This window comes from Polyodon spathula, chromosome 4 (assembly GCF_017654505.1).
Source record: "Polyodon spathula isolate WHYD16114869_AA chromosome 4, ASM1765450v1, whole genome shotgun sequence".
NCBI classification, from domain to species: Eukaryota; Metazoa; Chordata; class Actinopteri; order Acipenseriformes; family Polyodontidae; genus Polyodon; species Polyodon spathula.
Genome location: NC_054537.1, coordinates 28,094,389 through 28,111,417, shown reverse-complemented (window position 1 = coordinate 28,111,417; position 17,029 = coordinate 28,094,389). Strand labels below are relative to the sequence as shown.

Genomic DNA, 17,029 nt, shown 5'->3' with positions numbered 1-17,029 from the left:
TATATATATATATATATATATATATATATATATATATATATATATATATATAAAGTGCACCAGCAACTGTCAGAGAGGATACATAACAGTAGATGAGGAACAGCTAAATGAAATAGAAGTAAACAAAGATGGAAAAAAAAACAAACAAACATGGGATGTACTTAAAGACTGGCTTAAAGAAAAAAAATATGGACTTAACTCCAATAAATCTCAACATCTTTAAGGGAATTTTATGCCAGTGCAGGAGGTTCAACTGGCGACCAGTATTCAGTCTCCAGTTGTAAAACGCGAAGAGCTAGACTAAATGGATATTTTAACAGTAGAAGTTTTAACATCTCTGCTGACAATGAGTTTAAAACCACCAATAATGTATTCCTGTCAGTCTAGAAAACTCTTAGAAAAGCAGGTAAAGACAAGGCCAGACACCACTCCCTGAGCGTCTGCAGGAAACTGAGGCTCTGTGTCCTGACAATGCAATCGGATTGGTGCGTAAAGTCTGATTTGATCTTAAACTTAATATGGCACAACGTGAGCGTGAGGGTGTCCGATAACTAACAGAAACATCTTTTGAGACCCGAAAGGAATTTGAATATGTATGCCTCGCATATAACGAGGACACAAACTCACCTGAAGATGCAGCTTCAGCATCCATCGCAGCTGCTCTCCAGCCTGCCTCAGTGTTATTTGAAACTCCACCCAGTCCATCCACATCATTAGCTTGTGCTCAGTCCTTGAGTTTCAAAGTGCCACTCTCGATGCAGAAATTCTCAATAAACTGACATGAGCAATTTATTTTTAATAAGTGAACAGTACATTTAAAATAAATGTGGGTTTATATTACACTGCAGATGTATACACAATAAAAGTTTTTGGTTTTATCTTAATTTAAAATGTGTCTTATCACCACCCCAAGCATGATATATATATATATAATGGGCATTATGGGATTCAAGAATATTCAGATTTATGACCCCAACTACTGTGGTTAAGAAAAACAAAAGGACCAGGTATGCTGAGCCTGGAGAACTTTGAATGGACTCAAATCTCTATACAGTATGTGAAACCCATTAACACTTAAAACCTTTGTTGTCAAAAAAATGACATGAAATATTTAAAATATAACTTAAGAAACTAAGATATTCCAACTGTGTGTACAAACAGAAAAAGACAGCATATAATCACAAAAGTATTTGGTACAAAAATCAATGCATTTGCCAGTGCAGTAAACAATGTCGTAACATGTATATTAATTGGTTCCAATAGAAATATTGCCTGTGCAGAAAAGATACTGCTAGATTACCTAAAAGCGTTATTGTTACCGGCTGTACAGATGAAGGCTAAATACTTCACTTGAAAGTCTTGTTGATAGATGACAAGAAATGAAAATTATAATTAGTTCCAGGACATGTTGCAAAAATAAACGACATGTTTCTAGACGAGTCGACAGACGTAACAAATATTATACCCAAAGTAACCAAAATATTAATTACTTTTTTACTTGACACAACATTAGACAAAAATTTTTACACTGATATATATATATATATATATATATATATAATAGATATATATATATATATATATATATATATATAAATATTACATATGTGTATATGTGTATATATATATATATATATATATATATATATATATATATATATCATACTAAAATATGCCATACAAAAATCTAGAAAAATATGACTTTGTTTGATACAATAGTAAAGAATGAGTATTATTTGTCAAGTTTTGTTACATTATATTTCCAAACACCCCAAGATATAAGCCCTGAGCCAGATTTCCATTTTTCGAGTCAAGACAGTTTCTTTATGCTTATTTTTTGGCATACTTTGCCCTGGATTAAAATACTAAATCATGAAATCAACTAATTCATGAAATAAATTGTATTTGTGTTTTGAATGCTTTGAGAAATAAACTACAGACTTAGCATTGGAAAAATTTACATTTAGTCTTCAAATCAAGTTAATGCCAATTACAAAGCTTCCATAGTTACTAAAGAGAAGGATCTAAATACTTCCATATTTTGGATGCAGACACATTGGTTCATCCACTAGTTTTGTTGCTTAGGTTCTCCACCAATTTTCCGCCAGTGATTTTCATTTGGTTAGTGGAACAGTACAGCTGTACAATTAAAATGATAAATTTAGGTTAAACATAGCATATTTCTCATCATTATAACACTGTCTACTTTTTTGAATAGTCAATGATAGTTCACAAAAGGATTTAATAGGTTTTTCTATAAGAAAAGACCATCTATTTTAGGGAAGGATTAAAAAGTCTGCACAGGAGATTAAATAACATGTTTTTCTAAGCACTGTAGTTTCTCGGTACTGGGCTGGAGGCTAGAAATAAATCTCCCTTCACAATCCATATAAAAAATTGTGAGATTTTTAGATAATTGGTAAATGCTGTCTTTCCCACTTGTTACTTCATCACCTTGAATTTAAAGATTCCGAATTGCAGGAAATTGTGATACAGCTCTTTACAACTAGGTGCTGTGGATGAGGCGTATGAGAGGAAGAAACTTCGATATGCTCAACTAGCTGCTGAAGTGGAACGGGACGGCAGAATCACTGTCGAGCCCTCTTGAGGTGTCATGGGCTAGTTGAAGAAACACAGAGAATGGAAGGTGTCCACTTGAAGACCCCAAAGATTTACCCTACTTAGCTTAATCCAGACGGTTGTCATGCTGATGTTGTGGGGAGACCACAGTGGGTTGATCCCTGGAGCCAGCATCGCAGGCGTTGTGTGTGCTGATGTGCTGGGGAGGCAAAATAAGCTGATCCCTGGAGCCAGCATTACACTTCAACAGCAACTGAAGGATATCTACATCATCAGATGGAAAGCAACGCAAATGGATGGAGATACAAATGGATCACATTAGTTTACTGTAAAGCTACGTCTTAGTTGGTGCTTATCTTGGCGAGAGCCGAGTTCAAATCAGCATGAAGTTTAACATCTACTCTCATGTAATGGAAATCATGCAAATCAGCAAAGTGCAACAAATTGTACATGTACTATACAAATATGAATTAGATTTGTGCATTTTTGCATAGACATGAATGTTTTCCTTAAGGATCGAGACTAGAACAGGCACTGAAATGACACCTTCTAATAATTTCAAATGATCTTGTTGGCAACAGCTAAACCTGTATACACATGAACAAGCTTACATTTTAGAATCCCCTCTGAAGGTTTCTCTGTCAGATGCAATAGCTATGTAGGATAGTTGTTTGTTTGGAATACTGACAGCTTTAATTTTTAATTTCGAGATATGGCAGGGAAGGTATGTCACTGACATATTGTACTTGTTAATCTTTGGATTAGATAAACATGGTAAACAAAGTATGTTTTCATTTCTTGAAAGATATGAAATTCTTGCCATATAATATTTTATCATTTAATTACTGAAAACTTACAAAGGACTGTTTACGAGTGTTTGCTTAGTTTGTAAGCACTAAACCTACCACTTTATATAGTATGCGTTTGTGATGTATTGGAAAAATATACACATTTAATCTGTTGAAATGCATTGGAAAATGCAAAGTGTAAAGGACAACTTATTCTATACATTTCCATATAAAGCAAATAATCACATAATAAAAGGCAGTAAAATTGAATCAATTGTAATTTTTTATGTTTTATTTGCTTATTCTTGGTTTAATACTCTTTAATAGATTTCACTCTTCAAAGAGATTTTCCTTTCAACTAATATACTACTCTTAAAGAGTAAGTATTATTGCACATCCCCATGTGTTGCTACAACTGTTTAAGTAATGCACTTATAATTTCTTTTTTCATAGTTAACATCCTGACTGTTTCTTTACACTTATAACTTTAAAGTCTGTTTCAAAGTTATTTTCAAAATGGGTGCTCTAATGCACAGGGGTTTGAGATCTGTGCTCTAAATCATGGCAGGAAGAGCAATAAAAAATTTTTTAAAAAAAGTGCTGTGGGTTTTCAATTTCATACCACATCATGGATCGTTATTGCTGTCTTACCTGTTTGACTATGCGGGAAATAATCCTTACACTGTCAGTGCACTAGAGCAACCATTTTTAAAAAAGCGTAGAGTTTAAAGTTGTAAGTGTAAAACGTTGTCAGCATGTCAACAATGAAAATAAAAATTACAGGTACGTTATTTAAACATTTGTAGCAACACATGGGGACCTGTAACGCTTTAATTTTTGGAACCCTGCTACTTACTCTTTACGGAGTGGAAGGTTAGTGTACAAGTTTAACTTTTTAGGCCACACATGGACTTTTTCTAGAATTTATGTGTGAAATTTTAAGACTTACTGGAACCTAACTTTTCTACAAATGATCAGATATAGAGAAAGTAAATACTAATCTGAAAGTGACCAGAAGTACTGCATAGACATAATTTTGCTTTCTGTTTAGAAAACAATTTAGGATATTGTCAAGCACATAGCTTATGGGGCTACAATGTCATAACAACTACTGATTTTCTCTTAATAATTACACGTTTTCTAATTTTGGTACGGCTATGTTTCACATGTGTTTCTCAGGCTTGGGATATTCGAATCACATTTACAAGTATACCTTAAAAAACAGATTGCATAGTATAAAAGATTATGAAAAGTCCCAGGGCACTTCAGTGGATGTATGTAATCCTTTCGTAACCTTTTAAACATTTAAGCATCCACAGTTGCATTTGGCCTATTTTGTCTGCTTAATCAATTTCAGATACATCTGATACTTTGAGCAATTTTAACCAAGAACATGTATCTGAAATTGATTAAGCTGAAAGATAAGCCATACATCTTAAGCAGTTACAATACAGTTTTGCACTGAAATTCTACTTTAAATTCTACCATCTTGTGTGACAACTTTCAACATTACAGGCCTGGCCCACAAAGAATGCACAAGACGGCAAACAATAAAATGTAGCCCTGTGACATGTATAATGTAACGTACAGTACGACAGAATTGCGGTTATGCTGCTTGTTTCCAGTAATATGATTGATTGATGATTTCCATTACATGAGAGTAGATGTTGAACTTCATGCTGATTGGAACTTGGCTCTCGCCAAGATAAGCACCAACTAAGCCTTAGCTTTGCAGTAAACTAATGTGATCGATCTGCATCTCCATCCATTTGCGTTGTTTTCCATCTGATGATGTAGATATCCTTCTGTCTGGTGTTGATTGCTGAAGTGTAATGCTGGCTCCAGGGATCAGCTCATTTTGCCTCCAGCGCATCAGCATGACAACCGTCTAGATTGAGCTAAGTAGTGTACATCTCTGGGGTATTCAAGTGGGCACCTTCCGTCCTCGGTGTTTTGTTGACTAGCCCACGACACCTCAAGAGGGGTTAACAGTGATTCTGGTGTCCCAGCATCACCCCCCCTCCATCCCCCACTCAGCTCAACTTTCTGCTGCTTCAGATAAGTTCTTCACTGGACAATGCAACTCTTGGCCACTGAACCCGACGTCTCTGAGAAACCAGGTTGTAGAGTGTGCCGCAAAACCTCGACAACCCACCTCCAGTAGGTAAACTCGGACTCTCCATCCTCGCTTTTCTGCTTCAGCAGCTACTTGAGCATAACAAAGTTTCTTCCTCTCATACGCCTCATCCAGAGCATCTTCCCATGGCACTGTTAACTATGCCAGATGAACAAGCCGAGCTGATCCAGACCACAAGACAATGTCTGGTCGAAGGTTAGTGGTGGCAATCTTAGGTGGAAAAATAAGCCGTTGACCAACATCTGCCAGCATCTCTAGCACCTTCCAGTTGTCCTGAGCGAGGCTTGATTTTAACACCTTTTCTTGGTGGTTGATCTCCTGGATGGAGGAATATTGTCTTTTTTGTGTAATTCTTTGATGGAACTGGTGGCAACTTATTGGTCAGGTTACGCTTGTCTTTCAATGCTAAGGCCAAACATTGCAGCACCTGGTCATGGTGCCAAGTAAACTGTCCTTGGCTAAGACCCACCTTACATCCTGTCAAAATGTGCCTTAATGTTGCAGGTAATGAACACAAAGGACATGAGGGATCCTCACCCACCCAGAGGTTTAGGTTCTGTGGTGATGGGAGAACATCATCATGCACGAGACAGCAAATAATAAAATGTAGCCCTGTGACATGTATAATGTAATGTACAGTATGACAGAATTGTGGTTATGCCACATGTTTCCAGTAATATTACAGTCCAGATGAAGCAGTGGAAGTACTATTTAAAATGAACATTCACATAAATTATTAAAATGCTGAAATATATGTTTTGATGAATAATTATTAGATATGTTGTTAAAAATGGGGTTTAGGCTAGCATTCATGCAGATGTACTGTAATTCTCATCACATTTGGATTATATCCTTTGCAGCATCTAATTTAAAAAAAAGACATTCAGTCAACATCCATAAAATATAGTTAACAATAAACCTTTCGTTACAATCCTGTAAACCATTTGAAATGAGTCTTAAAATGTATGTGATTCACATTGTGTTAAAACAACCCTTGTATTTTAAATATTTTTCAGAGACCTCCGATTCAACAGAATAAGAGAAATAACACCTGGAGCATTTAAAAAGCTGAAGAACTTGAACACCTTGTGAGTATCAATGATTTCAAATGCACAGTACTGGGGCTTTGCATTGGTAGCCTCAATCAAATTAGGAAATCCAAATGCAGCATTTACATGGCAAATTAATTTCAAAACCTAATTTTATTCTTGTCTATGTGAACATTCACTATCAGATTTGTATAGTTTTTCTGTGTTTTGGAATTACATTTAAGGGGAACTTTTATGTATTTCAAAACTTGACGCTGCTTAATGGTACCCTAGATTTTGCCTGATTGGAGTTATTTTTAAGACAAGGTGACTGGTTAGGTATAGATTGCCCAACAGTACTGTAGGTAGGAACACCAGGTTATTAGAGGACCTAAATTAAGGTGTATGGAGTAAAACAGAAATGGAACATAGGTGAAGAAAATACTGTTCGGGTAAGTTAATAGGATGCTAGTTAACTGATCTTGTTTGGCTGCAAAAGAGGAAACAAAAGTTTTATCCCTACAATTAACAGTTGAATATCAAAATATTCTAGAATGCAACCTTTTCTATGAAAATAAAGTGTGACCCAGTTCCCTGCTGCTGACTATCCTGTGGTATTCCTCTGGTACAACTGTCCTCAACATGGTGCCCCCATCAGAATCGGTTGCAACTGTGTACATATGGCAATAATCAGAGGAAAGCGTTCCTCAAAACTGACATCAGTGTTTGCGTCAGTACATTAAAGTATAGATTATTACAGCGCTACCTTTATGTAAAAGAATGCTGAATTAAAAATAAACATTACTCATCTGCTAACTATGTTCCTGGGATTTTGCAGTGCTTGTCTCTAAAACAATTTCTAAAATACTGCAGATAAAATCATAAAGTTTTGAAAGTTACCTCATGTTTTTTTTTTTTTAGAAACTAAAAAGCTAAACTGTTCTAAACTTACAAAGAGCAAAAGATCATGCACACTTCTTTTCCTTACTTAATCGTCCTCAAATGAGAAGTGCGGGGGAAAAAAGAATAGCTTACTGTGGCAAAGTGGTGAGTAGATACAGGTGAGTGCAGTGCAGAGCGGGTTCAAAACAGACAGACAATGAATTCCAGGTACAAGGGCGTTTATTGATAGATTTACAATGTCCAGAGCCATAAAGCAAACACGTGTAAATAATAATTGTTGGATTATGTTAATAATACAGCGGCGTGTATCACTCTGTAATTGTAATACCCAGGTTTGACCTGTAACCAAAAGTCCAGTTTTACACGTACACCTATACTAACACAGAACACAAACACAGTTTTCAGTGACAGTGAATAAGTGCCAGTGGTGTAATACAGTTCTCCATGAAATGCAGGGGTGAAAGTGATGTCCGGGTTGATGCTGGCTTGCGCTACAGCTCAGGATCGTGTTACTGGTAGTCTAGTTAAGACAAACAACAGTTACAACCAACACTAACAAAGACAAACAGTCACGGTTTCCAGCAGTAGTACGGTCTCCTTGTAGGTTATATCCAACCATTTGCAAAGCAACAGATTACTTTTCTACGACCCCTATTTATACCCTCCCTCATGACTCCTTGGTTAACGAGCCCATCCACTTCTCCAGTTCGCGGATGCCACGCCGTTTCCCCATTCGGGTCACTGAGTTCGGGTACCGTAGCTCTGCCCCTTTTCTAATTGGCCCACTTCCACCTACCCATGGGAATAATTTGTCATGCCTTTTAGACCAGGGTACCCGTTACACATCGCCCTGACAGGTCAGGAGGGAGATCTAACACCAAGAATCATTCGATCTCTGTCACATTTACATATTTAGAAAAAAAAAGTAACTACATTTTATTTTGTATTTGTTTCGGTTGCTCATAGTTTATCTAATTTAATCGTTACAGGCTGTAGTCTGACTTTGAGTGAGTTTGGTTACTATTGAGCGAACTTTAGGTGAACTGACACTGAAGTAGCTGATGAATTAACACTGATTTTCTTGTTGAACTGTACCTTTTGTTAAACATCCTTTTTTAATATATACATTTTATTTCTATTTCTGACATATAATTAATAGTCTAGTGTTTGTTAACTGTACATGTACATAATGTAGTATTCAAAACCCTCAAACATCTCTAGAAACCACAAATACAATAGTCTACATAAGCATTTAGTTCAACAGTCTAAATTCTGTGTCATTCATTATTTACACACTTTCTGTAAAGAGTTGCAACATTAGAGATCCTGTTACTGCAGTTCCTCATCAAACCTAAATTCATTTTCTCCAGATCTGTGAGTAATAGCCCTTCATATCCCCTTGGCAATAAATAGCAGATACCAGCATGTACACTTCAAATGTATTGGTTTGGACATTCCTTAAATCATGTTATTGGTCTTACATTTACAAAAGTTATTAAGTATCCCTGTGAGGAAAGCTAATATGTCATTATATTGTCTATTCTCAACCGCAAGTTAATTTGTGACTGTCATTTTACAAAGTGGCCCCAGCCCCACTGCAAAACCTTCATATATCTCAGTGAATATTTGAGGTACTGAGTTTATATTTTCAGGGTTATGTAACACTGTATGTAATATATGTTGGTGCCTAGGCTTTGTCGTGACTGCTCTATTGAGTTCATGGGGTATAGAGACAGAAAACTCTTTTCCTTAGCTAACAGTTTTTTTTTTTTTTTTTCTCCAGTTACCAATTCTGATTATCGATATTCCATGTAAAAAAAAACAGGCATATACTGATTTCAATTCTGTGTTCTTGAAAATGTGAAACATAAGCATTTTACCTATTGTATATATTTTTATTGATATATTTTCAAATGGCATGTGATCTGTTTACCTGAAATGTATATGCGCTGATAAGTGGGACATTTTCGAACAAGAGGAGGCCATTCAGCCCATCTATGTTCATCTGGTTTATAGTAGCTTATTGTTCTCAAAACTCATATTGGGTCTTAAAGGATTCAAGTGATTCTACATTTTCAAGCTGAAAATATGCTTTTTACTAATTATATTTTGCACTTTTGTTTAACATTGCAAAGATGAAATACAATCAAGTTAACATGATACAACTACTGTACTGCTAGACATAATAAAAATAAAGATGTGACTTACATTGAACATTTTTCTTTATTTTGAAATATTTTATCGAGTATATAAATATACTGCACTGGGACTATAAGAAAGGGTACATAATAAAAACACAACAAATTGAATTTGTTAACTAAGAGTGCTTTCTTCCTGTGACCATTGTTATCGGTGCAGCTTTACTTTAAAAGTTCCCAGACTTTCACATTACACACTGTACACTGCATAGTGCAAAATGCTAAATGCAATCCATTGCATTTTTAGTAACAGTTAAACAGATTCTTCTCATCCATAACACACTTAAACTTTACCTTTTATGAGTAGGATATTCCTAATTTGCTCTGAAAGGCCACCACGGTTTCCATAAAAACTTCAAAGTTGATGTTAAAAAATGAAATACTGTAGAATGTGTAATTGGTCCACAAGTTAAACAACAAGAAGTCTATGCTTCTACAATTTGCATCAACCCATGGACTAAATGAAATGATGAGTAAAACATTGAAGAAATTCCTTTGTCGTTCATGGGACCCTGGACAAGCTGCAGTTCTCTTACGTCAGACCTGACATTTAATTCTGTCAGTTCACATTCACTTGATGTGATTCCTGGAGTGTTTTTTTCTTTCTTTTTTTTTTTTTTACTGAAATTGACAAAAAATAGAGCAGCTATGGAAGAGAAAAAAAGAGCAAATGCTGTACTTTGAATGGCTGTATTTCTAAAAAATAACGAATTATAGTGTTTATTGTTAATCGCTCTGTTCAAGGAAATTTAGCTGGCCAACAAATAGAATTGGCTTATCTCTTTGTCTAATGTTTGTATAAGAGTGTGTTATGGGCCAAATTTACTGATATTTCTCACGATTATTTTCCAAAAATCATAAAGAAGCCTATTAATACAGATGGAGTACTCAAAATGTGACTAATTGTAGGTCTCCTAGGACATATTTGCAAAACATCTAAAACAGTACATATGTACAACTAACAGTCCTCTGTTAGTTGCTACGTTTGCCTGAAGTGTTTTGTTGCCTGCAATTAAACATTCTGTAATTTCAAAGTGTGTGTTTTTTCCCCACTCGTCAAAATATAAAACAAAAAACAAACTAACAAAACTATATATATATATATATATATATATATATATATATATATATATATATATATATATATATATATAATATGCTTGCCTGTTCCTGGAATTGCTTTTCTAGTGTAATTGTTACAGAGAAAGGACCATATCTAAAAAAAATAATACAAATCCTCAAGCTATGTACATTACCAAGTAATTATTGTTACTGTGTGATATAGGAGTCTGCTGTTGTTGCCAAAATAATTGATTTTGCATTTTTTTGCTTGCAGGTTACTGAACAATAACCACATTAAGAGGATTCCTAGAAAAGCTTTTGATGACCTGGACAATCTGAAATACCTGTAAGTTAATATCATCCAATTTTGTCTGTTAATAGTAATTGGACACAATCCTTTCTTTTTTTTTTCTTTTAGTTGAGCAGGATTGAAAATGCAATTTTTACTGTAGTGGTAACAACTACAAACATACTCTAGTCAGAAAATACACTTATAACATTTGTCTTGGAAAGTAAAAGCAGACATATGATGACCTTGTTGTTTTGTGTTGCAGCTACCTGTACAAGAATGAAATCCATGCAATTGATAAGCATGCATTTAAAGGTTTGGTGTCCCTAGAGCAGCTGTAAGTAAATATCCATTTCTTGCAAGATGAGCTTCTCTACTTCCCAGCTGCAGTGTTTTTAACGTAAAACCTCTTTGTACCAAATTAAAAAAAACACCTTAGTGACGTTTTTTAAGGTACTGTTTAAAGTACTAACTTCATATTTGTAGGGCTGTATAAACACTGCTTGGTAAATGTGTTGGTGATCTCTTTATCTGTTTCCATTTGACTTCATCTTTACAAACCATTCGATCTGATATAATATATCACTCTGATTATGCTAATAAGTATGCTTTGTTTTTATTCAGAAAAGCTTGCGTTTCTATTTTTATGTAAGTCTGTCGTTGCAGCACTTTTAAAGTAATGCTGGTAAATAGGATATAAGGAACCATCTGCCAGGTAGAAGAAAAAATCCACTTCTATCTTAAATAATAGTTTCCTGTTGTATTTTAACTGGTGTTATCCTTTGGTAAATTACTTTGCAAATTACTAAGGGTTGATTCATTTGGGTAAATGTGGTCCAAGTTGGCTAAGTAGACTGTAGCACATTGCTTGAGATGCTAACTGTTCTTGACAAACGTAAGTATGTAATGAAAGAAGTAATAATGTAATAATAATACAATTGCAATAATGGTATATGCTACTAAAAACAATAACTACATTTTACATTTTAATACTATGGGCCCTATTTAGCAAAGTTTGCAAACCCCTAAGACAATCGCAAAACACTTTTGCAGACAGTTAGCGGACCAGAATCACGCGCACTTGTTGGCAAACAGACTTTGCCCGCCTGCGTGATTTAATAACACACGCTTTTGTGCCCACTCTGCAAGTTAGCGTCACTGCTTCACATGGGCTGATCTTGGGGAGTGTCCTCCTTTAAATATAAATGTAGCGATTTAGCAAACTATCAACAGTGTTAGCGTGTGAAAACCAGGTCTAAACTCTGCCCAAAAGACATGGTCAACTATAAATACTGGAGAAACTACCTGGGAAGCAGGCAAAGAAAAGCGAGAGAAAAAGAGAAATAAAAGAAATATGGAGTGCGCAATGGATTAATGTGATACTTTATAATGTGATACTCTGTACTGTGATTTTGTAACAATTGTAAGTCACCCTAGATAAGGGTGTCTAATAATAATAATAATAATAATAATAATAATAATAATAATAATAATATTAATAATAATAATAATTTCTATGTGGCCAGACAACGAGTAGAAGAGGAGATGTCCCCAAATATTTATCTGAGCCTGTCTGGCACCCAATGTATGCAGCAATTTTGCCTCACAGACAAACAATCACTGACATCTGCCAACTGCTTCAGGCTGACCTGGAAGGAGACAAGCAGAGAGCACACTGTTTGCCTGTAGCACTAAAGTACACTTACCAACACAGAATAGGCACTTCTATGTAAATCGCAAGGGTACCTTTTCTGTCAACGTGCAAGTAATGTGTGATCTGTGATGCAAGCAACTACATCACAAGTGTGTATGCAAACGATCGTTGCTCCGCTCATGACTTGTTTATCCTCGCTAATTCGCAGGTGGCAGCTGCGTTTCAGCGGTATGACAGTCTGAGAGGCTGGTTGATAGGGGACAGGGGCTCAACCCCACGACCTCTGCTGAAGGTATAACCGTATCTTTAAATGTGCTTGTACTGTAATTGAGTGGACATTTGGAATCCTCAAAGTGCGATTCCGATGTTTGGATTTCTCAGGGGGAACACTACAGTACACTTCTCAGGAGGTTAGCATTGTCATCCTGGCTTGTTGTGTTTTACACAACATAGCTCTCCTTAATGGATGTTGAATTTACAGAGAAAGATTACATGGTTTGAGGGAAGCAGATCCTGATCTTGAAGCACCAGTGTTGGAGGCTGCAGATGCTGCAAGTGCCAGGCAGGTCAGACAAAGCCTTTTGACTGGTTCACAAGTACACATGCTGACCAATAGAAAAATGCTGACTTTAATATTGTTGTATAAGACGCAAATGTGTACCATCAGTGTATTTTTTAACAGGAAAGCATTTATAATTAAGGCAGCGATAGTGTTCACGGTTCAAAGATGAGCTACACTTGGCAAACTTAAGGACAACTCCTGATTCGAAATTTTTCAAACCCCCTCCCCCGGACTGCCAAAAAATATTTATAGCCTTGCTTGCGACGCTTGTTTTTCTTTTTTTTTTTTGGTTTCAAAATACCCTCTGTTTGCTGTCGCAGACGCACAGGTCCTCTTAAAGGGAATGTTGAACTGTTATTGGTTGTAACCTTACCCCCCCCCCCCCCCCCACTGTGCTTTTGATTGGCTGGGCGCATGATTCGCTATTTCATGTGCGTTAGCCCACGCATGAGACCCGACTTGAAAATGACGTTTTCGTGCGCTATCACAGTGCTTTGCAAATGCAGTCATTTTTTCCCTAGAGATAGCAGCTGCGCACATATTTGTTAAATAGGGTCCTATGAGTCTTTGAGCCTTGTATCTTGAACACATATTAACATGGAATGTAAAAACCTCAACCAAAACAACTAAACATTTCTACTATTGCGCAGCAAACCACTTTTTTTTTTAAATTATTATTTATTTTTTCTCCTCAAAATATAAGATTGCAGGATAGTCTTAATTAAAAAAAGTAACTACAGTTTCAATATTACTATATATAGTAGAATAACTTCATGGTTAAACATAGGTATGGCTTTTGAAGACAGACTTAAAGAACATGCTTCCTTTAAATATTTTATGGTGTTCATGGATGCTTCTTGTTAACATTTGCTTATTTAAAAAGAAACATTGCTTGTTGTGTAATGCCATTTTAATCTCTTTTTTAAAATGTATTTGTATTATAGCATGGAAATGTTATTATAATATAGTTGCTCTAGGGTTAAATGTTAATTGTGGCACCAACACTTTCGTTGGTTGTTGTTACCTTTGTTATTATGCTTTTTCTGTTCTTCCTGGTATTAAACAGCAATAAAGTGTAGAGGGAAAGCATGTGATAGTTGTGTAGCACTAGATAATGATAATATTGCATAAAAAAGTTATCTTTCAATTGATCTGAACATTTGTAAAAAAGCATTTCTGTCTTAAAAGTAAAATTAAAATTTCAGGTTTTGTCCTGTTTTTAATATTTAAACAATCGCAGTATCTTTAACCACCACTCTTTAGATCAATTGAATATAGACAGTTGTCACAGTTGATGTCTATTTTAGGTTTTTTTTTTTTATTTTGTTAAGAGCCGTTACGAGATTATGCCCTCCACAAATCCCACAGTTGAAAACTTTGGGCACGGATTCTGATTTAAGACTCTAATGTTTAACACCCACAGCGATCTAGCAACTTAAAGATCTCACAAGACATTAGATCTCATCATATCTATCCTGGAGAAATGTTTAGTAATTTTAAGAGGCACTTCATATAATTGCCATTTGATTAGTATAGAATGTATTGAAGGTTGATTATCAAATACTTGAATTCAACAGGAAATCGCTTTTTTTCCTTTGGTTAATATTTGGATTGTACATGAAATATTCCATTAAGAAGGATGATACTGTGGTTAAGCAGTGGACAGTGTGCATGGTTCTTTTTAAATTACATTCTGTAAAACATACAATTATTTTAGTAAAACATATAGTTGACATATATGTCAACATTTTAATAGAAAATTTAAAAAATAAAATAAAGTCCTGATTTCTACATGTATTATTCGTTTTTCATAGTATATCCTTAGATCATTTACAACTGAAACTTTTTACCTTAAGGTACATTTTAGACCTGGTTTACCAGTTTGGGATAAAACGACATGAAGGAAATTCAAATCACTGTCCAAAGTTTCAGCTCAAGCATTTATGGTAGGTCTCAGTTTCGCAGCTGAAAATGGTTTTCCCTTGTGGAACCACTTTGATCCAAACCTTGGTGTTTTACTAATGCTAACATGCAATATTCTTTCAACAGATACATTCACTTCAACCACATAGAAACACTAGATCCAGAAACATTTAGTGACCTTCCCAAACTAGAACGATTGTAAGTAATGCTTGAACTGACATGTTGTTTGTTGTGTGTCTGTCTTTGTACTATCTTTCTAAACTCTTGCCTTTTGCTTTCTATAAACAAGAAGGCCCATTGCTAACATATCTGAAAAGACTGACCTTTTAACTTGTAGCTTTATACATTGTAAATCTCAAGCCCATATTTCTTAATTGATTAGTAATCATATTTATTCATTAGCAATGCAGGACCTCGGCATAACCACATTCTGTTAGTGGTAAAATGTATTTTTTGTATTCAGTGCAACTGTGATTGTTATTACTTTTTTTTTTACTGGATCTCATTTTTGAATCTTGCATTTAATTAAATCCAATGGCAGATTGAATGGGCAGATCAATTTCCAATTCAGAAGCCTTGCAGAGATTATTTGATTATCCCATCCACATTTGTGAAACAGCAGTGGTTCTACAGGAAAGTGGATATAGTATCCTGTGCATACTGAAATTACAGCCAGTGGATTCATAACATTGTACAGTAATACAAATTTTGATTCAATACATTTTACTTTTAATGTCAGTATAAATAATTTATATATTATATATACAGTACTAAAGACAATATTATTCTGGTTAATGCAGTTTAGAAATTCCTGGTTCAGGGGAAGTTATTTTCAAATGATTAAAAAACTAATTTAAAATCGTGTGGAATACAGTAGTTGATTTAGCCTGGTCTGAACATTTTACAGGTAGTGTCATTTTCCATTTTTCCATGAGAGAAAAAATGTTAGTGAGGAATTTTAATGTCAAGAAAACTGTAGCAGAAAAGAGATAAGAAACACGTTCACATTTGTTATCATTAAAAAAAAGGTAACAGCATTTTGCGAGTATTTTTTTTTACTTAAAAAAATCCACTACATGTAAAATATCTGAATGAATTGAAAGATGTATACAAGACTTAAGATATTTGTAGCTAATGCGCTTTTTTTCTGTGTCACTGGCAAATAAATACAAGATTTGTTCACAGTATTATTGGCCTCATGGTATTCCTGCTTACTCTTTCTGTAAAAGTCATCAAAGCACCACTGTGGCTAATATAGCTGTCAGAATTCATTCTCTAAGTACACCTGGTTCACCAAAGTATAACCTTTAACCTGCAAAACGGTTCCCTTTGTTGATGTAAGAAATGCCATATTTGTTTATGTAGAATTTATTTCTGCTGCACTTCCTACATCCAATAGAGGAAGCACAGAACCACTCAGTGGGATTTCAAACATCTTAAAAAAATACGTAATAACAATAATTTCTCTTATTGTGGAAAAAAAAAAAACCTTCATAAGAAATACGCCCTCTATTGACTCCCCTGTTTTCAAATAGTATGAAAATAAGGACTCGCTGAGAAACAGTTTATTCACACTGTTCAAGTTCATTCAGTCACATCAGATGCCTATTTGATAAGCAAGGTTTATTATCCTGGATCTAACATATTTTATTTATTTATCAGATTTCTTCATAATAATAAACTGACCAGGATCCCAGCAGAAATCTTTGATAATTTGGATTCAATAAAAAGACTGTAAGTTTTATTAAACTCTGTGGGATTTTGATAATGTTCTTCACATATCACTGTAATAAGCGCTGTTTATTAAGGTGCATGGATTTTTAATTATTATTTTTTTTTATTTTCGTTGAATACGTCAGTGATTTTTTGTGAATGTGTAAAATCCTTGTGTGTTTTCTTTTCTTA

At 34.9% G+C, this 17,029-nt stretch overlaps 1 protein-coding gene across 1 annotated transcript in view; it reads left to right on the top strand.

The window, feature by feature from the left end:
• The window catches only part of LOC121314371 (peroxidasin homolog), an 89,056-nt gene that overhangs the window by 33,284 nt on the left and 38,743 nt on the right, over positions 1-17,029 (top strand). The window contains exons 2-6 of the mRNA XM_041247552.1: positions 6,522-6,593; positions 10,971-11,042; positions 11,251-11,322; positions 15,251-15,322; positions 16,787-16,858. Coding sequence (XP_041103486.1) covers positions 6,522-6,593; positions 10,971-11,042; positions 11,251-11,322; positions 15,251-15,322; positions 16,787-16,858 — 360 coding nt within the window. The remainder of the gene's footprint in view (positions 1-6,521; positions 6,594-10,970; positions 11,043-11,250; positions 11,323-15,250; positions 15,323-16,786; positions 16,859-17,029) is intronic.